Source organism: Platalea leucorodia, assembly GCF_965183815.1.
Source record: "Platalea leucorodia genome assembly, chromosome: 1".
Lineage (NCBI taxonomy): Eukaryota > Metazoa > Chordata > Aves > Pelecaniformes > Threskiornithidae > Platalea > Platalea leucorodia.
In genome coordinates, this window is record NC_138823.1 from 58,186,039 (window position 1) to 58,214,030 (window position 27,992).

Sequence of the window (27,992 nt, forward strand, 5' to 3'; positions counted from 1 at the left end):
ATTTTATTGACTCAAACTGTATTTACACAACACATTCATATGTTCAATATCTTACAGAACTCTGTAAAAAACTGACTAATAAAACTGCAGGAGCCAAACTGAGTTTCAGACTTAAAGACACTGAACCATGAGTACGTTTTAAGATATTTAAGTGGGTGTCCAGTTTCACTGTCAACTTACATGGCAGTTCTCTGTAAACAAACTCTTTAAAATCAAAATGAAAGGTGGAAGGGAAAAGGGTCAGATGAAAGAGCTGATAGTTTTGCAAAGCTAGTACTTTGTAAGACCAGACTGTTGGCTAAGCATTCAACAATGCATTTTGTAGGGTTTTTTTTTTTGGAAACAGGTCACATACGGGTATACTTTAGATGAATAATCAAAAAACTAATTTTTTTTTTAATCTTACGTACATTTTTAAAAAACAGACAGACCCGTGCCACAAAGTTTGTGCATGAATCTGAAGTGTTTCCAAGTTTGAGAGGCTCGGTTCTGGCATTCCACTGCAGCTCAAATCCAATGTATGTTTCTTCAGCTGACAAATGAAAGATGATCATCTTTTACCAGTGAACTGATGATATCACATATGTAAATTGGGAGCAGAATATCCTTCTCTCATCACAAGAGATCACACTTCGACCCATCCCTAATACAGTTTGGTTGAATAAATATTTTTTTGTTTTGAAGTACAAACTAGGTGAGTTTGTTTCTCTTCCAGAGTGCAAGTCAACACCACCACACACTTTGCAGTTAAAATGGCATCCCTCCTCTGATCTGCCTAGCAACCTGTTCATCTATCGTCTCCTCTTTCTCTTTTTCACGCTCTTTGTTCCAGTCTTTAAGGCCTTCTGGTAGTGAAGTATCCTCATCCAAACTTCCTGTACCTTCAACAAATTCTTCGTAAGTAGACTTTTCTGCAAATGGTCTTGGGCCCAGCAGGTCTAGCATATCACTTTTATCAAGCACTTCCTTCTCCAGTAGTCGTAGGGCAACCTGGAATAGCAATAAGTCAGGTCACACACAAAATACCCAAGTTGGCTCTCTTCCTTGGAGGAGTTTAAGGCAGTTTGGGATGAAATTCAGCACTGATTAATTTTGATAGAAAAAACAAGTTGCTCAGGGTTCACTTAATACATGATTTTTACTACCTAAATGCTCACAAGGGAGAAAAATACCTTTTTTTTTTTTTTTAATCCTGCTGTTAAGATTTGGCAAAGTACCCTCTCTACAGGCCACTGTTGCCGTTATTGTTGCTTCAGAACAGCAGTCTTCGCTGCTGCCAAAAGGCTCCTGATGCAAGACATTCAGCTATAGATGAAAACAAGCGTTCCCTTCCTACCAAACCAGATTGTTCAATAAGGCTGCTGTTACGTTACAAACTAAAGAGCACCACAAAATTACAATGCGTACAATACTGTACAAGTGCACTCTGTAACCTTTGTGGGTCAGTGAGCACATTGTTCAGCACAAACCATATTCAGTGATCTTTTCTGCGATGGTGACCTACTACACCACCATTGACTGAATCCATACAAACTTGTCTTCTTGTCAGTAAGCCTATCAAATGCCTATCCTGGAAAATTATCTCTTTGCTATATCAGGCTTTCTGGCCTGGAGGAATCACTGAATGCTTTGGGATGGAAGGGACCTTTGAAGGTCATCTAGTCCATCCCCCCTGCAATTGGCAGGGACATCTTCAACTGGATCAGGTTGCTCAGAGCCCCATCCAGCCTGGCCTTGAATGTTTCCAAGGATGGGGCATCTACCACCTCTCTGGGCAACCCGTTCCAGTGTTTCACTACCCTGATTGTAAAAAATTTCTTCCTTTATACCCAGTCTGAATCTACCCTCTTTTAGTTTAAAACCATTACCCCTTGTCCTATTGCTACTGGCCCTGCTAAAAAGCCTGTCTCCATCTTTCTTATAAGCCCCCTTTAAGTACTGAAAGGCCGCAGTAAGGTCTCCCTGCAGCCTTCTCGTCTCCAGGCTGAACAACCCCGGCTCTTTCCGCCTTTCTTCATAGCAGAGGTGCTTCATCCCTCTAATCATTTCGTGGCCCTCCTCTGGACCCGCTCCAACAGGTCCATGTCGTTCCTGTGCTGAGGACCCCAGAGCTGGACGCAGTGCTCCAGGTGGGGTCTCACCAGAGCAGAATAGAGGGGCAGAATCACCTCCCTCGACCTGCTGGCCACGCTTCTTTTGATGCAGCCCAGGATACGACTGGCTTTCTGGGCTGCAATAGCACATTGCTGGCTCATGTCCAGCTTTTCATCCACCAGTACCCCCAAGTCCTTCTCCTCAGGGCTGCTCTCAATCCCTTCATCCCCCAGCCTGTACTGATACCAGGAATTGCCTCGACCCTGCACTTGGCCTTGTTGAACCTCATGAGGTTCACACAGGCCCACCTCTCCAGCCTGTCCAGGTCCCTCTGGATGGCATCCCGTCCCTCAGGTGTGTCAACTGCACCGCTCAGCTTGGTGTCATCTGCAAACTTGCTGAGGGTGCACTCGATCCCACTGCCTATGTCATTGATGAAGATATTGAACAGGAAGAGAATATGCACATGGGTGTGCAGTGAGGCAGATCACAAGCAGCCAGGGGGCAGGGAAGGAAGATGGTAGAAAGATTCTTTTTATTTAATGTTCAAAAGGAATTCAGAGAAAGGAAGGTATACATACTTCCCCTTCTTGGAGACCTTCTTTTAGCCTGATGAATTGGAATCTTGGTATTTTGTGTTTGGGTTTTTTTAAGTTTCATACTTGTCTAGTACATCTACTAAAGCCTACTTTAGTAGTTGGATTCTTCCCTCCAACTTTCCAAATTAATATTGGCCAAATAAGGGGGGAGGGATGTTAAATCATGTTCACAAGAACCTCAGAGGTGTTCCAACACAAAAGGAGACTTCTGTTTATTTAAATAAGTCTTGTTACACACTCTCAAGATTACGTCGAATAGTTTTTGAGCAAACTTCCTCATGTACTTACACAGTCACTATTTTTAGTCTATTCAGTTCAATTCAGATTCTGGCTTACCAGCGGGAACTTGGTGGCTAAAAATACTGTAATGCTCACCTTCTCCACTTCTGCTTTCTTCTCAGTCAGAAGACTTAATGTCCTATCATAAGCAATGTTAATTAGCGACCGTACTTCTTCATCTATCAATCTGGCCGTTGCCTCACTGTAAGGCTTCTCTAATACCATGTCTCCTTGACGAGGGAGATCAAAGGAAATCTGCCCTACTTTTTCATTCATACCAAACTGAACAATCTGAAGAAAAAAGAAAAAAAAAAAAGAAAAAAATATCAAACAAAGGAGAGATAGTAAGGTTTTAGGGTATGTTGATGTAAAATATGGTAGACAAAACTGAAAGGAGGAAGTCATTTTGCTATGACCCAATCTTTTCCTCTAAAACCAACCCTCCCCTGAAAACTCAAGTCTACCTAAGCTAAAGTACCTTAGTTGGCTTTCACTTATTTCTTTTTAATGATTAAATTGAAGGACACAAATACCACCATTTAAAGGTGGTTACTTGTGATGTACATGATGCTTTGCTGTTGAAATACTAAGATATTACAGAAAAACACTTCAGCCTTCATTAAGTAGTAAAACCCTTCCTTTACCAGAAATATAAGCATTTTTCCAATTTAAAATGCTTCTGAAGTCTAGCATGTTCCACTCACCCATATAGATAAATTAAGCTGACTTAAGGGTTAAAGTAGAGGGTCTTGAAGATTTTGTCCTATCATGTGCTACACTTCACCCCAAGACACTGCCCTACAAAGGTGAAAATTATTCTTATCTTGCTTGACTAATTACTAAATATTGACTCCTCTGGTTGCTAAATATGGATGTTTTAAGTTGCATTTTACTCCAGCAGAGGCAGAAGTAAGCTCAAACTGCAATTTATGTACTCACTCCATGGCCACTATCAATTTGGTGGTTACTAAAGCAGCATTTCTCTGCTTGGCCTTGCACAATGAATACAGGTATGACAAAGAATATTCAGAATTCAAAGAGATCTCAGCATTAGAATGAAGCATCTTAACCTGCTTCCTTAAGAAAAGTTCAATACTTTTATTTAAGCCCCCAGTTCTCTCTGGAGACAATATGTCTGGTTAACGTGAACCAAAGTTTGTAGTTAAACATTTTTTAATTTAAAGTTGAACAAGAGTCAAGGAAGATTCCATAAAATTAACATTAACAAGATTTCATTACACATTCACTTCCAGAACTAGGGCAACAAGAGGGACACCAGAGACTAGGAAGCGCGTCTGGTTTGGGGGTGGGGGGTAAGTGTTGTGCAGGGGAAGAGAAGCAAACTCTAAAGCGTCTCTCTTGCTCACGTTGCAAGCGTCTTCTAAAATGACATCTTTTGTGTTGATGCAGGAAAAGGAACAAAGCACCCACATAATGTAGCACATAGCTATACTTAGGTGAGTCATTACATTGATAAGATTTCAAATTACTCATCTACGGTAGTTAATATGATACAAACACAAACTAATGTCTTAATTTCAGCAGCCTTCATTGACAGCAAATAGTGCTTAAATACAAGGGTTTCTTGATTTAGTTACACATGTGAATCCAAATTGGGTCTTCGTACTGGGCAACTGTAAAAGTAGGATCAGATGATCAAATCTGTGCACTAAATTCCACTCTAAAAGTATACAATTTCCATATATCTTTGAATGCAACTGCAGCATATATGTTCCTGTGGGCAGATGCAGGATAGTAATCAAAGCCTGGACTCATGTTGTAAGACTACAATAAAATACTTGAGTCAGCAGCGTGTCTATGCAGCAATTGCATAATGTTTATTCATATAATATTTTTTGAAACTAGGCTTTTGAGGGACATACCTGATCAAATTTCATCCTTTCAAAATATTAGTGTTAGGTAGTAGGTAAAGAAAACCGTAAGGAAACAAAAGTCTCACTTAAGCACATACCTGAGCATATGCACTCTGGGTCACCTTCTTCAAGTCATCTTGGGCACCAGTTGTAATTCTTCCAAAGAAGATTTGCTCAGATACACGTCCTCCCAGAGTCATGCACATTCTGTCAAGTAGCTGCTCTTTGGTATAAAGATACTGTTCTTTGGGTAAGTACTGAGCGTAACCCAGTCCTTTACCACGTGGGATAATAGATACCTACAATCAAAATTAACAGAATGCTAGAACTAAATAGTGTTAAAAAACATAAAGCATTCTTCAGTTTGTCTTAATTTTTAGTTTCGCAACCTACACCATACTCACCCTTGAAGTTTAATTCAGACATTATTTCCGTTTACAGTTTTGCCCTCATTGTCATTTATCCTTAAAAGCCCTGGCTAGCTCTAAACTGGGATAACAACTACTAGAATATCTGGAAAAGAAAGGTAAGACCACTGTCATATCTTTTCCAAAGACTGTATTGTATTTTAAAAATCTTTTAACGAAAATCTACAATTCTTTTAGAATTATGTATTGGGCTTTAAGTATTCTGTAACAGACATAGCATTTCTGCATCTTTAGTATTCTGAATAGTTGGAGGAGTTGCCATGTTTACCAATATCCTTCCTTCCAGCAGTAAATGGTACAAGATGAATTTTAAGCTTGAAAGTCAGACGAGGTAAGAACACAGCCAAGCAAAACTATGAACGTTAAAGCAAGTTTTGGAGATTGGGGTGCTTTTTCCTTTATCTTCAACTTGTCAAGCTGTCCATCCGAAAAGCAAATTAAAACTAAAATCAGCCTCTAGATGATCATTTTCATAGTTATATTTCTGAAAAGGCATCTACCTACATAACCTGGTAAGATTAGCTTAAACCACTGATCTGTGCTAAAAGCCTCAGAGAAAAAGCAACTATCAAGGCAGGCAGACTCATGGGAAGATGACATCCCTTTCACTGTCCAAGGACATTTATAGTACAAACCCTGTAACAGCTAAATCAGAAACAGTTAAGAAAGCTACAAGAAGTGAATCAAAAAAGTACTCTAAAATTTACCCGCTTACACTATCTTTTGTGAGATTACATATTTTAATACCCTCTCAGCACTGGGGGTGGGGGAGAAGACAGGGGTGTCAAGAAAGAAAAAAAAAAAAAAAAAAAAGCTGTCCATGCTACTATTAGACTACTAGTTCAAATTAGTTTCCTTTACCTTTAAGAGTGGGTCAGCATGTTCCAAAAACCATCCTGCAACTGCATGCCCTGCCTCATGATATGCTACTGTCTTTTTCTCCTCTGGTTGCAGTACTTGAGTTTTCTTTTCCAAACCTTCATAAAATAAATATGATTAATAGTTTCAGACATACCTTTCTCCACTGAAATCCCTTATCTCATTTAGAAAAATACTTAGATGCCACGTATACAATCTATTGAAAAAGTTTAAAAAAAAACCCCAAAACCAACAAAAACCAAAACTTGCAAATTTTAGAAATTTGTATCTTCCAGGTTTTACTGTAACCTTGTCCTTGGTTAGATTTTCTAGTTCAAAGTATAAGTTCTTAAGAATATTCAAACATTTAAATAAAACATTTGCACTTTAAAAATCAAATTGTTTTCTAGACTATTCCAGGCTAACAGCAATTAAAAGCATTGCTAAATCCAAACAGCTATTCCTCTTGCCATTTTGAAGAAATTAAGTGTCCTGATTAAATTTCTCTCCATACCCCTTTCTCCATTACAGAAGTCAGCAATATAGACAGGATACTTTTTTTTTCTAAATCTCAGGTGTGTTTAGGAGAGAAAAAAATACAACCTTGAAGCACAGGAGAAAGATTCAAAGCATGGCTTTATATATATAAAAAAAATATACACACACACACAAAAGGAAGTTGCCTGTCATATTACATTTTTTGAGAAACAATTGATGTGATTCACCTACCTCCAATAACTCTTTCAATTGCTTGCTCAAAATGCTTTTGGTTTATAGCATCAGAGAGATGCCTTGCAGCAATTAAAGCAGCTTCATTACAAACATTAGCTATATCAGCACCTAAAAGCAGAGAAGGCATGAATTACTGATAATTTTCAACAATTTTCTCTCAGTCTAGCAAAGATAACCTTATCTAGAATTAGTTTTCTACAGATTCTCGTATGGTCTCAAGCCATCCACTTCTTGTTAACAGTATCTGCAGTAATGCTATTGAGATAACTTAGTTTAAACATCATCACTGTAGCTGCCAGAAATGTTGACAATCGGACCTCAGAAAACCAGTTTTATATAGACCACAAAAACAGTGAAGAATTCAACTACTCGTCAACACAGATTTTAAATGAATTAAATTACAAGCCAGTAATGAAAGTTCTCACATCCATTCCTAATTCAACACAAGGTTACAGTACATTTTCCAGGGAGAAGTTTTTACATCCAGAAAAAGAAATCCCCCTGCAGAATACGCACACAAACTCCACAAAACCCAGGTCTTCTCTAGCAGTGTTCAAAGAATCCAACAAACACATTAGAAGGAAGAATACACACATAAGTGATAGCAATGAGCAATCTCCGGATTGCTTTTGCTGAAGACAGAAGAAACTGCCATTTAGTACGTCACCCTGATTGAGGCAAACAAAACTTAAAGACCCTCAGAAATCTCCTACTTGCTCAAACAGGCAAAGAGAATTTCATGCTGTACCAGTAAATACAATAAAACAGAGTGCCATCCAGAAGATCAGGTCCAACAAAACCAGAAGAAGGGAGCTAAAATATCTACAGGTTGTATAGTAAATGGAGAAGAATAGTGGCATTAGGAGTCACTTACCAGAAAAACCAGGTGTTAGTGATGCGAGTTTTCTTGCTAGGTTATCTTTATTTAAGACAGTGTCTAATTTCAGAGGTCTAAGGTGAACTTTGAAAATAGATGCTCTTCCTTTTATATCTGGGGGTCCTTTAAGATGAAAGAAGTATGCTTTTACTTTTCACACACACATATATATATATTCTAATTGAATGTGGGCAAGGAAGTTACACATGTAAATAGCTGCAGTGATTTCAGTGGTATTCAGCGATGCACATAAAACTTACCAATGTAAATCTGCCTGTCAAAGCGTCCTGGTCTCATTAGAGCAGGGTCTAAAATATCTGGCCTGTTAGTACCTGCCAAAATTACTACATTTGTGGTTGTATTAAATCCTGTTGAAGAAATGTAATAAAGAGAAAATATGTGTGAATACAATTTCCATGAAAAAAATAAAATAGAAATAAAAAGGCTGTCTGCTTTACAGGGCCACATAAGAACTGACAGTTTAAACAAATGATCTTAAAGCTGAAAATACTTCCATTTATTGGAGCATTGTCCAGCTTTTCATAACAAGCAAAAAAATGGCCTTGGGCTCTGCTTTGTAAAGTACTATATCAAATCCTGCTTTATCTTCAAAATGCAATAATAGATTAACTGCTCAGGAAATTGCAGAACCAGCATGGCTAGCTGTATTTTTTACAGACAGGCTGGTCTCATGCAAAGAATTTTTTTTGGCCTATTCAGCTATGACAAAGAGGTATCAGATGCAGAATGCTGGTTCTTTTTTCTGAACAAATTTCAGCAAAACATCAGGCTGCAGCAAAATGAGTCACCATTCTTCATTTTAGGAAGCAAGGAAACACTCAATTTATATTTAAGCTAGAACCTAAATCTTGGTTAACAGGTCTGAACAAGTGTATTAGTTCTTTCCCTTATCCTTGTTATTATAATGTAATATTAGACGTTAAGTACTTACCATCCATTTCTACTAGAAGCTGATTGAGTGTGTTCTCTTGTTCACTTTGTCCTCCAAAGTTGCCCCTTCCTCTCTTCCTTCCTACTGCATCTATTTCATCAATGAAGAGAATGCACGGGGCATTTTTACGAGCAAGAGCAAATAAGTCTCTAACCTTAACAGGAGAACAGAGTTGTATCAGATTGGTTTGTCACTGTTCAGAGTTGGGGGGTGGGTAGGAGGGGAAGAGGTACATCAGTAACAGTATCACTCTTATTGAGCATTGGTGTTAATAACCATTCCAAAGCCTCCACCCGGCTCTCGAGGCGCTAAGTTACACTGCAGCTGCTGCTCAGCAAGAATCCCTAAGGTGGAGGCCCACTGGTTGACAAATCCTTTCTCAATCCATAAATTAAGAACGTTAAACAACTTGAAAGCCTTAAGAAATAGCCACTTCTCCTGAATAACTGAAATAGATCTTCAACTTCAGCTCTAAAAGCCTCCAAACGTCAGAGATTTAAAGCAAGATTTCTCATTTAAGCTCTTCTTCAATGTACAGTGTTACAAGCAGAACTGGAATGTGAACGGGCATGCTACCTCACAGAATACCAATACAATCTTTTCCGTTTTTCTGCAGTTAGAACGCGGTGATGTAGCTCCTACAGTGAACTTAAGGCTTACTTACAAGCGCTTGTACTCTAAAAATATGCTGTTATAAATATTGACTCTTAGCCCTCCTGTCTCCCCACTACCTGGGCTAGGAAAACTGAACTCCCCTCCAAATATTTATTCGGAAGTTAAATTGACTTCTAGAAGTCTGGAAAAAATGGCCAAGACATGAACAAATAGCTGAAAATCTTTTTGGACTTTCAGATTTTAAATAAGGTATTACCTATCAAATTCTACCGTAGCAATTATAGCACAATGTGACTGGCTTTAAGATGCAACATTACAATGTTAGTCTGCTTGCAAATGTATCCGAAGGTCCTCATTAAAACCAGTTCAGCCAGTTAACAGATCTACAACTGAGGAATCGAACGGGAGCAAACAGGAAATGAAAAATTATGGAAGAATTTTGACCCGAGTGAGAATTAGATGCAGCTCACAGCTTTACTACTTCGTAAAGAGATGCAATTAGAGAAGGCTTCTCTGATGACAAACAATGTACAGCAGATGCGAATTTTGGACAGTATGCTCTACTACAGAAAGTCACTCTGATTTGTAAACAGAATTTGCAAAAAGTACAATGAACAAAGCATAAAGGAACATGATAAATGAGGAAAAAGTGTCAGACGCTCAAAGTGAACTATCTTTTGATTGGAAAGAGACAGACACCCAGAAATATGCAACTCTTTTTCAGAAGGAACAGAACTCAAAATTACCACAATGCACATACACTAAAAAAACCCACCATCAGAACCAAGACTGTGTAAGCACCTTTAATTCTAGCATATCCCAATTTACAAATAATCAATTTAGCATCATTAACAACTGTCTTATTTACTAAATTCATAGGAAATGAAACTAAAACACTCTCTCGCATTGTTTTCTACAGGCATCAGAAATTATCGACTGTGTTGAAACCTCGATTCATAGCCAAAGCAGCAACTGTTATGTCAACAGATTTCACTCGGTAGTAAAAGCTGATAATCATCTGCATAGGCCAGCAGAGAAAGGTTAAGCCACTTGGCTTTGGGGCATTTCAGGTATGTATTGACAACTAATGACAATGTAGTTTCTGAGTACCGTTATTATTTCAGGATATCAAATACTTTCCCAGAGGATATGGATCAGTTTCTTTTCTTACTGTTTCTCGGTAAGGCCCCTTCTACACTGCATGCTCCCTTTTTCAAATCCCACTCATCTTACACACATGATTACTATCTCCATGCCCCCTGGCTTGCAAACACTTTTTCCAGTCACCACCCGTGTTTTTTACCGTTATCCGTATCTGTATCTATTTCCCCACTCTGTCTGTACCCTCTCCCCTCCATAGGGGCTCCTTTCGCCAATTTTCTTACACGTTTCCAGTCTCTCTCTGCATCCTCACTGAAGCCTCCGTTCCCAACTAGCTTCTGCGTTTAACTTTCTGAACAGCTCCGGTTATTCTCAGTTCCAAGCTCTGTGCCTACCTGCATGTCCCCCCCGCTCCCCTTTTCTCAAGACCCAAAATTACCTGGCTTCACTTATCTTTTCCCACCTATATTACTGGAAGAAGTCCAGCAAAAGACCATCGAAAAAGATGTAAGCTTGCAAGAGGCGTGTGCATGCACAGCTGGGACAAACTAAGGACCGAATCTTGGAAAGTTTATCTGCTAACCTCTAACACATCTAGACGTGTGAAAACTGCAGTTTTTCAGGGCTTTACAGAACTTACTCAAAATGAGTTTTCCTGTGAATTTTCACAGGACATAAACCCACATATATCTGGTAAGAGCCACTCCCTATCAAATTCAAATCAAGACCCTAAAGGATTTCCATTTTATGCTAGCAGAATTAGTTTTTAAACATGAGTAAAAACCATGGTACGCTTCCTTAAGTCTGTTCGCAGAATTTGCAGCAAACAAATCTTAGTTTTCCAAAAGTATGTCACCTTGCAGTATACTTTTTAAGGCTTAAGACACGATGGTTGGAGTTTGGTGAAGGTATGAGCTGTGGGAAATGGAATATAATTTTTGGACATTATGAGGAACCTTGCTTTTTGTGTTACCTGCCTCATTTGTAAAATGTTATCAGTAACTTGTCTATAGAATATTTTTCAGCAGATTTAAGTGTCCTTCCTTCCTAGACAAGAGAAGATAGATTTAAAACTGCATGTTTGAAATGTAGTTGTAATAAATAAATAAATTAAAAAAAAAAAAAAAAAAAAGGATGTACTGGAACAGAGCTAACTCCCTCCACTTAATATGTTTTTAATGAGCTATTTTAAGAGAGTTACAGCAAAAGAGCACAAAAAAAAAGTTAGATATTTGCTTATTTAAATCACCTGATCTCCAGAAATCAATCATTAGCTCCATGACCCTCAGACTCCTATTTTTATATCTAATACTTTGACACCACAAAGAGAATAACGTTCCTCAAAGAAAGAGGAATGATTTAGAGCAGGAGATGACATTCCCATAGCAGTAGTCAAATGAGCTACATATTTCTGACCCGGCTAGTAAATTTACTTCAGAGCAGGGCTTGGAGAGTTCAGTTCTGTTTTCTTAAGGTCATGCAAAGAGGTAAACCCTTAAGGTCCTGACGGCCCGCAACCACATACTGAACTGCATTAATTCCTTTTATGAAAGGCACATCTATGATTCTTGTGTTTAGACAAGCATCTGGCATCACTCAAGTAACCTGCATAGATGAAAGAACTGCAGCTATCATCAAACCATTTGCCTCCTAAACTTGATAACGTCCTTTCAACAACCAATACTAAAACAAAAGAGCAAGGCCAAAGACTTACTCGAGCTGGACCCACACCAACAAACATCTCTAAGAACTCAGAGCCGTTGACTGTGATAAATGGTACATTAGCTTCTCCAGCTGTAGCTTTAGCTAGAAGTGTTTTTCCAGTACCTGGAGGACCTGTCAGAATTGCCCCCTGCAAGAGAAACAGGTATATTTTCCTCATGAAGAAAACATAATAGAAGCCTATGAAATATTTTACTTAAAAGATCTATGTCACGATCTTGAGTCCACTAGCTCTTCTTCCACCACAGTCAAAATTGTGCACGGAAACAAACTGAAGATTCATCTCTCATTTAAACCAGCAAAAAACCCCAATTAGCTACAGCATTGCCATGCTTGGATTTACAGGAACAGTGTTTTCTTTGACTGACATTAAAAAAAAAAAAAAAAAGTATGTCATCAGATAGGCTCCCACGACAACATAGCCAAATGACAATTCTATAACAATTGTATACAACGATAGTACACATGCATGCTATGTATCATTTCTGACCCACGTGAACAGATGAAGTATTCCACCAGGCAAATCTTCTGGCATCACAGTTAAATAGGCATTAAGTGCCAACAGTGTTATTTTTTTTCTGACTGTGAGAAGAAAGAAGCTGGAAAGCACTGCATCTGTAAACATTCCTAGTCCAATTTAGAATACTGTTCTGGTTTCGGTTGGCATAGAGTTGATTTTCTTCCTGGTGGCTGGCGTGGTGCTATGTTTTGGATTTGGTGTGACAATAACATTGATAATGCACTGATGTTTTTGTTGTTGCTGAGCAGTGTTTATACTGATCAGGGACTTTTCAGCTTCCCATGCTCCGCCAGGTGCACAGGAGGCTGGGAGGGAGCATAGCTGGGGGCCTATTCCATACCATATGACCTCATGCTTAGTATATAAACTGGGGGGACTTGGCTGGGGGGCAGCAATTACTGCCTGGAGATAGGCTGGGCATTGGTCAGCAGGAGGTGAGCAACTGCACTGTGCATCACTTGTTTTGTATATCTTTTACCATTATTGTTATTATTTTCTCTTCCTTTGCTCTCTTATTAAACTGTCTATCTCAACCCATGGGTTTTACTTTTTTTTTTCCCCCGATTCTCTCCCCCGTCCCACTGGGGGTGGGGAGCATGAGCGAGCGTCTGTGTGCTGCTTAGTTACTGACTGGGGTTAAACCACAACAAATACCGAGGACTACCAAAAGAATAAAGTCTTTATCTGCTAAGTCATCATTTCCTTACCTTTGGAATTTTTGCTCCCAGATCCTCATATTGTTTGGGATTTTTCAGAAAGTTAACAAACTCCATTATCTCTAATTTGGCCTCCTCACAGCCAGCTACATCTTTGAATTTAACATCTATTTCATCCTTAAGGACTTTGGCTGTGGTTTCACCCACACTGAAGAGTCCACCCATTCCACGCCCTGCTCGACCTAAGCCTGCAGGACCTCTTCTTAATGTGTACAGTAAAGAACCAATAATCAGGATTGTAGGCAGCAAACTCAGGAGAAATGACCTGTGGAGAAAAACCAACAAAGCAGAAACCCACATATATCACAAAAATCCATTACTGCATATAACATGTACAAAATGTCGGTTCCATCATAAGCAACCCTGAACAAATTCAGGATGAACACTCTCTTAACTCATAATGTTTACAAGTTGTTCAGATTGGGAAATAACCAAAATAAATTTGAAAACAAAACAAAAGACTCTAAATTACAGAAGTCAAACAGGCCAAAAAGCCTCTTATAACTATAATTAAAGGAAGAGTTGGAATTAATTTTTCATTGTGCATCCTCCTTCCCTCACGACCCTGGGAAAATGTAAATTAGTAATCTTAGTGGGTAACACATTTCTACACTTGAGGTTTAACAAGTGACAGTTTGGGGGTTTGTTTTGTTATTTTTTTGTTTATTTTTAAACCACACACATCAGCAAGTGACATTGATGAGTTTTAAAGAGGAGAACTGCATTACCTAGTAAACAGAAGTAGCTCATTTTCTGTGCCCTTCAAAGGTAAATTCACAGGACTAGTTTATTCAAACAGTTATACTGTCAAAGTGATTTGTATTAGGTAGCATGTAATTGGCGTACACTATAACTTCAGGCAGAAATTTCTCTCCAAAATATAATTTTGCTCTTATTCCCTTAGGTTTTTCTCCATTTTCTTCTTCTTTCAATGTCTCTATTTCCCTTCCTGATGGCTACAGGTTTTGGGTTTTTTTTGGTGTTTTTTTGTTTGTTTGTTTGTTTTTTGATTGATTACTCATTGCCCATTATCCTTCACTGTCTGTCCTCCAGCTTTCCAGCATAGCTCTACACAGGCCAAAAATCCTAATACTAACAGTCCTCATTATCACAGTATCTGAGCACCACACAGATTTTTTTGTTGTAAGACCTTCAAGGAACAGCTCACAAGAGGTTCTGTTGCTCAGCAAAAACAAAATGCTGAAAAGAAGCGCTACCATACATGAGCACAGGACTTCCAGGCTTTACTGATATCCCACGTCTCTGAGATGAAGAGAAAGAGAAGGATTTTCCCTATCCTATGGTATTCAGCAGATTCTGATCCGTCAGGGAACAGCAGTGCTCTGATCATATAGCTGCTGCTCTCTCCTGTTTCCTGTGGCATTTCTGGGGCAGAGCAAGAAGTTACAGGCAACGTATTCTATGAAGAACAGACACTGAGGAGGAAAGGGCCAGGGAGATTGTGGTCAGAAAGAGGGGTTCAGCAAGTAAGAGACCTGTGTGAGGTTGAAGAGGACACAGGAACTGACATGCTTTTCCCAGTCTGTTGTGAGAAGCCTCAGGCTGACATGCAACCTCTTCGCACAAGCACCACATTGCCCTGTCCACTCATTTTTTTCCAGATTAGTTTAAATAAGGGCTCAACAGGTTTATTTATGGACCATCCTTAAGAATATGCCTCATTCGACAGAAATAAAGAAATTATGCAGAGACAGTTTGTAGAACAGGGAACAGAAAACCACTATCTGAAGTCACAGGATGGTCCAGAGTTAAGGCTACCATTTTTCTGTTGCCACCAAAACAAACAGGCAGCAGCAGCTTGGTAAAACACATGGCAGAAATAAACAAAACTCTCCCCTCCATCCCCAAAAACTGAAACACACACCACAGTATGAAGAGTGCAAACACAAGGGAGGCAGAAAATGAGCCTTTTTCATTAGTAATACAAGCTACTACTCCCAAAATTGAATTTCCTGATGGTACAAACCCTATTTCACAGACACCAGCAGGAGTCATTTTCAAATTGCTGACTTGGATCAAAAAGAAATCAGTTCTTGGGATAAAAGATTACATCTGTCTTCTAAGTCATTCCAAAAAACACATCTAGTCTCTTCTAAAGTCCAGGTTTTATTAACTCAAGATTAACTTATAAGACTCAGCTAACTGAGTTTTATTAACTCAGCTATATAAGACTAATACAAAGAATACAAATCTAGTATTGGAGCCATTATTCCCTACTGGGGAATCAACAATGCCGTAAATCCAACGTCAGTACTATTTTTCTTAACCAATTTAGAGATTAAAAGCATGATGTATCTTCCAGCTCCTGCTAACGGGCAGAATAGTGCAATTTACTTAATCACCAATTTCTTGCCTTTTTTGCAAGGCCACAGAATTTGACTTCTGCTGAATTTATGGGCAGAAACTGGTGCCTGTTCTATCTCAGTCAATAGGCTGTAGTTCTATGCCAGATTTTGTCTGTCCAAAAATCTGCATGAGTGCCACCTCTGGAGCTTTACAGCTGTGCCTGGCTGACTCCTGCTCTAGTCCAAGTCACTTGGCAAAAGGGCTTAAGTGAAGGAAGGACTAATTGTAAACAGAAACATTTATGTAATAAGAAGCTATATTTAGGGTAAGAGGATATAGATTCTACATAGACAAAGTTCTGAACAGCTCCTCTTACAGTTAACGTTCATAAATAAAACCCAGATAATTGTTATTCTGATAATACTGCCACCTAGCGAAGCATAAGGTGCACATCTTATCACTCTACTGTTCTACTGTAAAGACAACGATTTTTATCAAGAGACTTTTTTTAAAGCAACTTCTTACCCATCACTCTCTGTTGAGTAGACTACAGGCAATCTGTTCTCCACCTCTATTCCCAGATCTTGCTGCACAGTTTCAAGATTCCGTTCAAAAGTGTCCACACTACCAATATTAAACCAGACGTACTGCTATAAAAAAAAGCAGAGATCACCACAAAGCGCCCTATCTTATTTCAGCTTCATTACAAGCCAACTTCTTCTAACACATACACAAGCAATTCTCAGAACAGATTCAGACTAAAACAGAGTGTTAAGTTGCCTTGTAAAGTGTGCAACTGATGTAAGATGCATCTAAGGCCTACCAACCTAAATATACTGTATCTGTCATTGCTTCTACAGAAATCACACACCAAATAATTTTGGGGCACTTCAAATAGACTGAAATCCTGGCATTTTCTCCAGGAACAAACAGAAAGAGAGTAGGTAAACAAATGTTTAGGAGGGAGCTATGCAGTCAGAATAATACAAAGCACTGAACCAGCAAACACAGCAGCCATACAACTTACTGTTTCACCTGAAGGTCTCAGCTTTTCTGGTTAAGAAAGACAATTCTCTACTTTTGGAGTTCATACTAGCTTTAAAGTCAGCTGTCTTCACAAAAGACAGCATAAACTTATATCATACACTAAAAAAAAAATTCCAGGCATTACTTTCAGACAGTGTTGAGGTTCAGTTTTTCAAGAAAATCTCCCTTTTTGCACCATGACCTGCCTGACTTGCCCCTACTTACGCTAACATTGAAAAAGAAGAAAAAAAAAAAAGAAAAAAAAAAAGGAAAAAAAAAAAGAATAGTCCTAAGTATTAATTGATTGAGAAACTAAGGCAACTGGTAGTATGTGGGCTAAAGAGTAGGTGTATAAATAAGTCTCACTGAAACCCACTGATGAAGTAATTGCTGCAGATTTCACTTTACCCCAGAGGGACTTGCAGACCTTGTTTCAGAAAGTCAGTTAAAAAAATTCTACCACCCAGGAAGAGGTAACCTGACAAAGCTTCTCTTTTGTCTTTCAAATAACTGGCTAAAAGCAGTCTGGAACAGAAAAGATCCAAAAGCATGCATGGTTAAGTCTGGGGTTTTCTCGAGCAGATGGAAAACAGCAGTGAGCAATACAGAACCTTTAGCAATTTCTCACTCTTCCTGTTTGTGTATCCGTATGAAGAGCATGGTGCTGGAAAGAAACTACTTGCCATAGCTTTAAGATTACTGTATCAATTGTTTTGCCACAGAGCAGTGAAAAACACACAATGTAGGATAATGTAACAGTATGGCAGAAAACATGTTTTAGATTAAGAGATTATTAATGCTCCAGACCAAGTTTTCTGCATCAAACTTTACCTAAAAAGATTGCTTTGCTGTTTCTAATGTCTCATGTATATGTATTAAAAGCATTTACCCATTCATGAGGAGACTTTCCTGAAACAAAGATCACTCTGACAAAGCGCTTGTTCACCACTTCAAGTCTGTCCACCTGTAGGAGGAAACAACAAAACTTGTGATATGTTAGAGTGTACAGTCCCTGCACTTCCATCACAGCTAAGAGCTACAAATACCCGTTTTCCAGTAAGGAGAATAAAATTCACGTTGTAGATCAGGATGGTTCCACGATCTACAGTTTGCCATTAGGAATGGCATGAAGAATCATGTATGTAATCAGTAAGCAAGGAATATTGGCACACTAAAATTTAGGTTGAAAGGATGACCTCATATCCTTTTTCAAGGAAAAAACCCAATGCACACCTCAGCTCAAATCACAGGTACAGTGAAACTGTTAAACAATACTTAACTATTTCAACAGTCAAACACCAAAAGCAATAGACCACATAACTCCAAACTCTTGTAGCAGCTTCCAAAACAAAACAAACCAAACAAACAGAATGAGGCAAAACTTAAGGTTGCTCTTACAATTGTTCTCGCTAACATAAAAGACTTCCTGTGCTACCATATTAAACACAATAACATCAATTAGATAAAGAAGGATTTAGTTGAGGTAACAGACACCATATAAACTAAAATCAAGAATGAGCTGCAGGTTCGCAGATATATACTATTAAGCATGTTTTTTTGATAGAAGAAGCCTCAAATGGTTAGTTTCTTGAATTTGACAGGACAGAGTCTCTTCAGAAAGCAACTGAAGTTTCTTTCAATTTTTTCCTCTTTCCATAAAATAACTGGTTTCAGCACCTTTAAAGAATTTAAAACTAGCAATGGTTCTACAAGTTGGGCCTGAACTGTACACAGGCTAGTAAGGTTGCTTCCCTGAACTCACTCACGAGCTAAGAAGCCACTCTAGATCTAGCCTGACTTCATGCAAAACTACCGGAACATCTTTATTCTGAAAAGCACGCATCCCCAGTAGCACTGGCATCTTCTCCCCATTAACTGGCCACCACTATGGCAACAAACAGCATTTGATAGCTACATATTTAGCTTATCTGAATATCCAGACTACATCTTACAAGGGCCCAAGAGACTTGGTTTTGTGCAACAACCCACTTTCATAATGCTTTTCTGCAACAAGGGTTCAGGCTTCGTTCACTAACAGCTAAACTAATCTTTTTCACTGAGCTAGTGTCTTACTGCTTCACAACAAATATAATCAGTAAGGTTTTTTCACAAGATGTACATGTAAGTGTCAATTAAGAACAGGACTGTAAGACACAGTTTAGGCAGAAGGGGAGAAGCGTACAGAGCAGCTCTGCACAGATCAGTAAGACAACGAAAGGTAGGAAACAACCTGTTCAGCACTTTACCAAAGTAATGAAGGGGTAGGAAGCATGCTATTAACACAAAACCCCAGGTCTGAAACCTAGAGGGGGAAGTAAGCCAATGTTTTCCTAACCTGCAGGTGAAGCTACAAACAGGGAAGTACCAGAGCCAAGAAGTAGCGGCTCCTGAAGTGGCAAAGGCCTGGGCAAGACACTCAATCTCCTGAACTTCAGGACATCACCAACCTATTACTCCAAGTGTGGAAAGCTGCCAAGTTCTATAGAGAGATAGGACACTGATGATAAAATTGATTGCTCCAGGAGTGGCTCCAGGTAGGAAGGAAAGAAGAAGTAAGAGGGGAGAAAACAAAGGAGGCTATTTTACAACACAGTTATGCCCATTTCCTGTCCTTGGAAGGGATTCTTCAATTCCCCACCCCGACCTTTCTGTTTGCACTGCTGCTCCTCAGATTCCCTGAAGAACTGATTTAAGGCATGACACAAGTAGGACACTTTTTTTTCAGGGGGGTGGGATCGTGGAAGCGTTTAAGGTTAGAAGTAAGTTTCTTCTGAGGGCAGCCCGCGTGTCTGCTTAAGCCATTAGGTCAGCTTACCTGTACTATAAGACCATATGCTGAGAGACTGTGGTTGCACTGCCTCTTCAAACCAGCATCGGCATGAGCTATCCAACAAAAAAGTTCTGTCCCGAGCTGCCCATTCCCTCTCCTCTCTTGAACTGACACGAATCTTCATACAGCCATCCAGAACATCAGATCAAGGAACTGATTAAGATGAAAGCTGATCCCTTTCTCCCTCAAAAGTTACTCTTGAGCCAGTTCTCGCTCCACAGACACATGAATACAAGCATAAGCAGGGGGGCAGAAATGAGCATCTTCAGCACACTGATTTTCCATTTCGATTCCCTTCACACTCACCACTCCTTTAGAAAGGTAGTTATTGACAAAGTCTTTCCAGGTGATTTCTCTCCCAGGGACCCTGAAGAAGAAGTAATATACAACCATCGTCCAGAAAAAAGAACTTCCCACTACGTACATCCGAAACTCCCTGACATCCCATGGAATGTCACCCTAGGAAAAAGAGAAAAAGAGGTTTTAAGAGTCTGTAATACAGTAAGAACCTAGCACACAGGTTCTAGTATCTATTTGTGGCTTCTATTCCCTGCCCTCAAGGTTACCACAGAGAATGTCAAACAAAGCTGTATTTTGTTGCACGAACACACTTTGGTAACTTCTGAGGAATTACAACATTAGCAGAAAATCTTTTAAGTGTTATACAAATAGTAATTGAACAGTTTTGATCTATGAACTACTTATATTAAAAAAAAAAGTTTTGCCATCTGTTATATGACCTTTCTCTCTCTCTCCATTCTACAATTTTCCCTGCCTTCCAGGACTACCTGCAAGACCTACAAAAAAATAAAGGAAAAAAAGTAACAGGAAAAACGCAGGAATGAGTAAAAAAAATTATGCCCACTAAGTGAAATCAGAAAAATATTCTTTATATTCTTGTACTGCCAGATGCTATCATCTTTGTGCTACAGCTAATGACAATAAATATAAATTTTGAAGAGAAACTTAGGTAAGTACTCCGTTAAGGTCAGAACGGCTAACAGTAAACTACATTTAACTAGCATTGTGTGGTCAGCAAGTTTTACAAATTGACATTCTGAAACAAAATACAAAGCCTTTAAAGGCCTGAGGCTCCACTATAGGAATACTGACTACTAGAAACCATATTCATACAGCTTAAAACTCCATTAACGTTCCTGAACCAGAGTTAGATATCTCTGAAGGTATATACAAAATGGTTATTTATGAAAGGAATTGAGTGGGGAGCCACCTAGAGCCAATTACTATGAAACACTAGGCACAGGAGGCTTAAGGAGGATTTAGGCAATCAGAATATGGCCCTAAAAAGCAAAACACACGCAGGGTTATTTCATGGGAACAAGACAGTTAGTACCATAAAGATATTTTAAAGTCAAAACCTTCTGTAATCTGGTCCACCAGTTAGTTTCTTCTTTCTTGCCACCTTTTTTTCCACCACTGCCACCTCCTCCACTACTAGTCCCACTAGGCTGTCGGGCACTAGCTTGCTTTGCTTCTAACAAAAATAAAACATAACAAAAATTACATCTTTACATCTTATACCAATCTCACACTATTTTTTATTAGTTTTAAAATTAAAGAGTTGTTCTGAAAAATGAACTAGTTTGCAATGCTACAATAATTAGAGAATGTGAGAAACTGCGTTTTCCATAGAAAATAGCAGATATATAGCCTATTAACTGGCAGACACACATCTATCTCACAGTTATGATTAGAAGATGGGTCTGTTTATTGTATAACTGATGACACTCGGGCACCAAGAACTGAAGAATGTCCCAAATATAGAAGAAACCTGTTACGGAGACCGCACAAAACTTATTTCTACTGCACTAATCCAAGGCACGTGCAAGATTATTCTTAGCGTTTTACTAGGGGTTGGGAGGCGGGGATTGGTGGGGTTTTTCGTTGGGGTTGGGTGAGGTGAGCTGTTTTTTGTTTTAAAAAAGCACCACAAGATCTAAGTAACATCTCCTTCTCCCATAATTCATCCCTCCAGTCACACTATGGTCCTCTTAAAGCTCAGGGTTTATCGATATCACAGGTTGGCATCCTTTTTAATATTCCAGACACAAGCATGGCACAGTAACAGCCAACTACAGCTGAGGAATTAGTCTTAATCGTTCTTCTACTCATCCAATTCACAAGGTGCCTGCACAGCACAGCATAATGTCGTATGTCAACATACTCAAGCAGGTGAGAAGGAGCACGACACTAACACACACTCCTTCCAACGCCAGCTCTTTCAAGAGCTTGGTAGTTTGGGCATCTAGGCATGACACTAGATTTTACCATTCAAGGCCCAGTGGAAGGAAAACTGCTGCTCCTATTACTGCTTTCGTAAGAGACTCGCAGGGTTGCTGCCTCTCTTCTTTGGAAGATGTGTTATAGACATTTCTGATACAACGGAGTGGCTGTTACTGCTAATAATCTCCAGACTCACGCCCTTTCTTGTAAGATAGGGCTCTTTCTAACAGTGCCACTACCAACTCCTCTTTCAAGCAGCAGGCTACGTGGTTGGCCCTGGCTAAAGAGCTGGTTCTGGATCCTCACCCAGAATGACAATTCTGGTTATTCCATACAACAAAATGGGTATTTTAGCTTGCTCTAGGAAAAGCTGGGAACTATACACACAGAGAATCTCTGAATGCATGACTAACGTCAACTAAATTCTTGTTTTACTGTTTGCTACTAAGAGCAGCATTTCAACAGAAGCGTAAGAGAAAGTAAATGTTATTCCAGATACACATGATACGAAAGCAAAATAACTTTTAATAAAAATATATAAATTCGCACTTTTAAACTGATCTGGTACAGAAACATCTTCCCTGAAAAATAAACAAAAAAACCCAAACCCACAACGTTATGCTAAAATCTAGTCTAATGCATACACATTCCACAAAAAGAACTGAAATGAAGGAGCTTCTTGTACCTTTTGTTTCTCCAGCTGTACCTTTAGTTCCATTAGCTTTCTTCCCATTGGGAAAATATTTTTCAAATCCTGTTAAGAAAGAGTTAAAGAGCTCGTAATTGTTTTTTAGTCTATAATTCTGTCATTACATTTCAGTAGTCACAAGCTGAATGTATACAACAGCAAAGAAGCTAGCGACATACAGACTGCAAAAATGGTTTTGTTCTTGTCTTTTTGTTGAAGAGCTCTACCAGGTTCCCATAAATAAATCTACTACTGTTGATGAGAAAATATCAAATGTATTTAATAACCTAAAGGAAAGCTATCCTTTAAACCAGAGACAGACAAGCTTAGTTCAACAGAAAATTGCATTGCATACAGTGAAGTTGAGCAAACTGCAGTCATTCTTTAATAGCTCCTAAAAATCCCATAAATCAATGTTCCATCTCAAGACTAATGGCTGGTTAGTACAAGAACTTACTTCCCCACAGACAATAAACCTAAATGGCACACAAGTACAGTCCTCAGCAAGGAATGCAGTCTGCTTCACTTCACTGATCAAAGTTATAATCACCTTTGGGAGGTTGAGAGAAAAGCCTTCTGCAAGCAGCAATTACATTTGCCAAGACAGTACTTCTGTCAGCAGTAACTCCAGTGGTAACTTCTTCACGGAGCTGAAAGATGAAAAATAAATATAAAGCAACAAGAAGGTGCTACAAAAGATCTTCAAGCTCTCTAGTAGTCCTGAACTGCAACGAGTCAGATATTACTTTACAACAGGAACTTTACAACAGACTTCGTAGTAACTGCTGCGGGCCAGAGCATAAGACAACAATGGAAAAGGAAAAGTCAATCAGATGGGTAATTTCTACAGCAAGAAAATTTTTAATCTATTTGGTAAGAGCAGAGTTTCATCTTACATACAAACATAACATTCTTTATTAAAAGAGAAAAAAAATCAAGCAGGAAACACTACAAGGTATGAACATTAAATACCTACACGCTGATCCTATACGAAATATTTCATAATACCAGCTGAATGACACTTAAGGGCGACACTAACTGCGATTGCACAAGCATGATCCACACAGTACTGCATTATGTTTTGTTAAAGAACTGCAACTTTTTCCAAATAGTTAAGAACCTGTAACTTCTGAATATGAAAGATCTGCTTGAATCCGAAAGAAAGGGATATGGCAGACAATGCTTACGTCCAGCTAAGAAACCAACACAGAGGAGGAATGCTAGTTCAAAAAGCAGACCTAAACCCCTACGTAGGTAAAGATCCAGTTATAAAAACACAACAAACCCAAGTCTGTCACACCTTGTTCTAAAACTAATTGTTTACTGTTATTCGCCATTTAAGTGCAGTGAAGGAAATATAAATACTTAAAATGACTAATTCTTAAGAAAGCTTTCAATACCATAACAGAATACTTAAAAACAGAGTAAACTGCAATGTTATTACAGAGAAATCAAACCCCCTTTCTTCAAGAAGGACATATTTTAGATAAAATCCCAACTTATCCCCTTCCTAAGTTTTCCTAGCACTTCTAAGAAAAAAAAGAATTATTCATATAAAGATTTCCCCACAGGCTAACTTTCTTTCTGCCTCCATTCCCTTCTGCCCCATCGAGGTGCTCAGTCTCCTTCTGTTCTTTTTGATTAGAAGTTATTTACCTTAAGAGCCAGAGAAATAGTAAAAAAAAAAAAACAAACCAAAAAAACAACAAACAAACCACCAACCAAAAAAACAAAACCAAACAAAAAACCCTCCCCCCAAAAAACAGAAAACAACAGGTCCTGGAAACATGACTCAAGGTATCCATGCAAGACAGCAAACATCCACCTAGGACTGACACTTCTAGGACTACATTTGTGAAGGAAAGCTCAATGTTAGCATCTCCATAGCAACTTTGCTACAGTCAAGTTACAAAACCTATTTTTGCATATTAAACAAACCGGTAGGATACTAGATTACATGCTAAGACAACCCTAGGAATGCTGACATATCATTAATTGAATTCTAACTCTCCTGAAGCCTTCTGTCTGTGAGTTTCCCCCTCCACACCTTATTAAATGATGAATACATTAGACTTATTCTGAGCAGCCATCTAGTTCCACCTGCTGGAACCAAGAGGAATACCAAAACGTCCTTGTTGCTTGCTTTTGCTGTAGACCAAGCTAAGAATTTTTAGGCTGCTTGATCCAGCCATTATTTTGTGCCACTGCATATGCCTTCGAATAAAGTCTGATACTGAAAATCCAAGAGGGTATTTTACTGATCATGAAAAGCATGTGCAGTGCAGACAGTCTGGAGAGCAGCTAATCTACAGAATAGCTACTAGGTCCAATACACCATGACCTCCAACATGAGCAACTGCATCTGTGCTCCTAGAAGAAGCTTTAGGACAAGTGGGATGCATCTGTGTGGGCAATAAAATAGAAAGAGCTTGCCACAGACCAACCCATCTGTAGTTCAAATACAAACAGGTAGTGAATGTTGCAGCAGCAGATGAAACTCAAAGACATGTCCAGTAATACTGGCTTCTCTTCTATGCCACCGGTCTCCTACAACACCAAAAAATCTGGGAGTTATTTATTCTGCAAGCTCAGATGACTTTATTTGTAAAGAGACAGGAATATTCAGAAACCTTTACTCCAACTAAAATAAAGCAACTGCTCACGTTTAGAAGAAAAGTTTAAGTAAGCCAAATCCAATTGCCTGCCTCAGCTAGACCAGCATGGGTTTATTACAGAATTAAGTTATAGTTTCATCGGGTTGGGGGGGTGGGGGTTGGTGGGGAGAGAAGGAGGAATAAAAGGAGAGAGAGAAGGGTAAGCAGATAGAGCTTTGGGGCAGACCTGAATAATGGAACTGGTTTGTTGCTGGATTGTCTCTACAGATCCTAAATTCCATGAATAAATGCATAGTCACCGGTCAAGTTAATATGCAGAGAGCTGAGCGTTTTAAAGCCATTTTGTGAGAAAAGGGAAGAACTGACCGTGGCACATTCAGTAACCGAGTCTGTGAGGCATGCTTTTATGCTACCGACAGATCTAGGTGAGTCAGTCTACTGAAACATGCAGTTTCCTTTCACCATAGCATTCCACAAATGCAAAAGTTGTTAGAACCACGCTACACTGGTAACAACTGCTTGGGGTTGGTTGGTGGTTTTTTTGTTTGTTTGTTTTGTGGGGGTTTTTTTGGTGGTTGTTTTGGTTTTTTGGTTTTTTGGGTTTTTTTTTTTTTGGTGACTCTGTAAATCATCAGCATGAAAACTGATCATACTGATCCTGATACAGGACCTGTCCCTGGCTTGGCTGGCAACAGGAACACCACAGCAAGCTTAGCTGATATAAGCACGCCCACTGCCTAAGCAGAAGGAAAGCAAACAAAGCGCATTTTGACTGGATGCTGTTTTGGGCTACCAGGAAACTCTGCCCAGCTTCTCTCAGTCAGAAATGAAAGAACTGTCACAGCACATAAAGCAAAATAACCTATCTAATATTTTTCTTCAAGCAAACCTTGTGACACCTTCCTAAAAAAAAAAAAATTCTCAAGACTTTTTTTTAATATAAGTTCAAAATAAGAAAAGTACACAAAGGTCAGTTTCACAGTTTAAATAACCCAGAAAATGGTACTGCTCCAGAGTATAACATAAACCCAAGATCTGTAACACGAAAGAAGGGCCTTCTTCACAATGCCAATATTAAATAAAATAGGTAGTTTTACATAAGCACAACTACTGACTTTACAAAACCTTTGTAACTGTAATCCATTTTTTAAACACTAGGGCTACATAAAGCAAGAACAGAAAATCCACTTGCTTAGTTATGCAAGCAAAAAACCAAGAATCCATTAATTCTAGAAAGTTACAAGTTTACAGCAATATCCATAAACAAGTTCCGAATCAAACAAAATAAAATCAAGCTAAAAGTCTGAATTATCTAACAGTCACCAAAATATTACATAAGAGCATGTTGGGGGGCGGGGGCACAGAAAGCTGGTAAAGAAATCTAACTTAATGCTAGTTACTTTTTTTTTTTTTAAATAAAAAAAAGTAATGGCTTTTATGAAAACAAAAGTTCCTTGTTTTGCTACCTATACACACACCCAGATGCTAGGATGAATACAAAGTTCCCTTCATAGTTCCTATGCTCCATCCCAAATAAGAACTCGTTAAATTTTATTGACAGAAACAAGAATTAGCTTCCTGACAATGAGCAGTACTGCTGACAGCATTTTATTTATCATTGTAATGATGTTCAGCTCTGACTAAACAAAAATACAAATCCAACATTAAAATCAAAACACAAGTTTATACTTGGAACTAAGTTACTAGCACCCTTATGTGTATTCATCTCACAATTATCACTATCCTTGTGATAACCTTCATACCTACAAAGGTGCAATTGTTCTCCACTATACACTACAGAAAACTGAAGCAACCTGCCCAAGATGCCATTGAAAGATGCAGGAATTAAGCATCTCCCTTTTCCCCAGCATAGGCTTGCCATTTCTCTGATATGTTAGGCTTGACAACAAGGGTAATACACATAATAGCTGACAGCCTAAACCATTTTACTGAGAATGAACACCCAACCATCACGACTTACCAGTCAATACTAGAACAGTAGGTTCAAATCCACACTACTATTGCATCACGCAATCCCAGAATGCAAACAACCGACCGCTCGCCTTCTCTTTTTCAGCACGTTACCGCTGCACTCACTGACAACCCAAACTCCCAAGCAAACCGCCCGGCCCCCAGCTCAGATGCTGCGTGCAGACAGCCACAAACCCACCTACCGCGAATCGTCACCCTGAAAAAGCAAGGGAGGCACTTCTGAGTCAGGGGGAACGCATCCCTGGAAAACCCGCGGGGTGCGGCGGCGGCAGCAGCACCCCTCAGGTGCTGCCTCATCCCCCTTGGGCAAGGCAGGCTCCCCTTCGGCCGCTCCGGCAGCCGAAGAAGCCCGCAGCGCCCGGGGGCGCTCCCGCACGGAGCCTGGCTGCCCTTTCCGGGCCAGGCCGCGCCGCACTCACGCCCCTCCACCGGCCCTCGCTCCCCGCCGCCCGGAAGGGCAGGTACCGAGCAGGCAGGGAGCCGCCTCCGCCGAAGCGGGCGCGGACGAGCCGGGGAAGGCCGCGGGGAGCAGCGCGGAGCCCCCGGCCCCGGGGCGCCTCTCCCCGCCCCGGGGTCGCGGTCGGCGGCGGGGCCGCCCCGCGCGTCACCGTGGCGACTGAGACCCTCCCGCCTCCCCCACCCCCCGCGCTTACGGGGCCACCGGGCGGGGGAGCGGCCGGCTGGGCCCGCGCCCCGCCCCTCACCTGCGCCAGGCAGGGCCTTGCCCCCGGCAGGCCCCTCCCGCAGAGCAGCTGCTGCAGCAGGGCCCCGGGGAGCCCCCGGCGCCGGCAGCTGCCCCGCGCCAGCAGCAGGTAACGGTGCGCCATGGCCCAAGCGGCCGCCTCGGCCCACCGCCTCCGCCGCCGCTGCCGTCGCCCCGCCTGCGACGTCTGACCTCATCGCGCCGTCGCGTGCACTTCCTC

General features: G+C 40.0%; 1 protein-coding gene across 3 annotated transcripts; it reads right to left on the minus strand.

The window, feature by feature from the left end:
- AFG3L2 (AFG3 like matrix AAA peptidase subunit 2) lies at positions 1 to 27,956 on the minus strand. 3 transcript variants are annotated; one of them, XM_082321041.1, is made up of 17 exons: positions 27,774 to 27,956; positions 23,013 to 23,112; positions 22,460 to 22,528; positions 20,910 to 21,025; positions 19,837 to 19,989; positions 17,590 to 17,664; positions 16,200 to 16,321; positions 13,359 to 13,632; positions 12,124 to 12,261; positions 8,694 to 8,847; positions 8,002 to 8,109; positions 7,739 to 7,864; positions 6,862 to 6,972; positions 6,136 to 6,251; positions 4,945 to 5,145; positions 3,069 to 3,263; positions 1 to 990 (listed from the first exon to the last, which is right to left on the minus strand). In XM_082321041.1, the coding sequence occupies exons 1-17, from the start codon at positions 27,894 to 27,896 to the stop codon at positions 748 to 750; spliced, it is 2,424 nt and encodes an 807-aa protein (XP_082177167.1). In that variant the 5' UTR covers positions 27,897 to 27,956; the 3' UTR covers positions 1 to 747. The 3 variants fall into 3 exon arrangements, with proteins under 3 accessions (XP_082177167.1, XP_082177166.1, XP_082177168.1); XM_082321040.1 differs by having other exon boundaries at positions 16,200 to 16,324; XM_082321042.1 differs by lacking the exon at positions 7,739 to 7,864 and having other exon boundaries at positions 16,200 to 16,324.
- Positions 27,957 to 27,992: the final 36 nt, after the last annotated feature.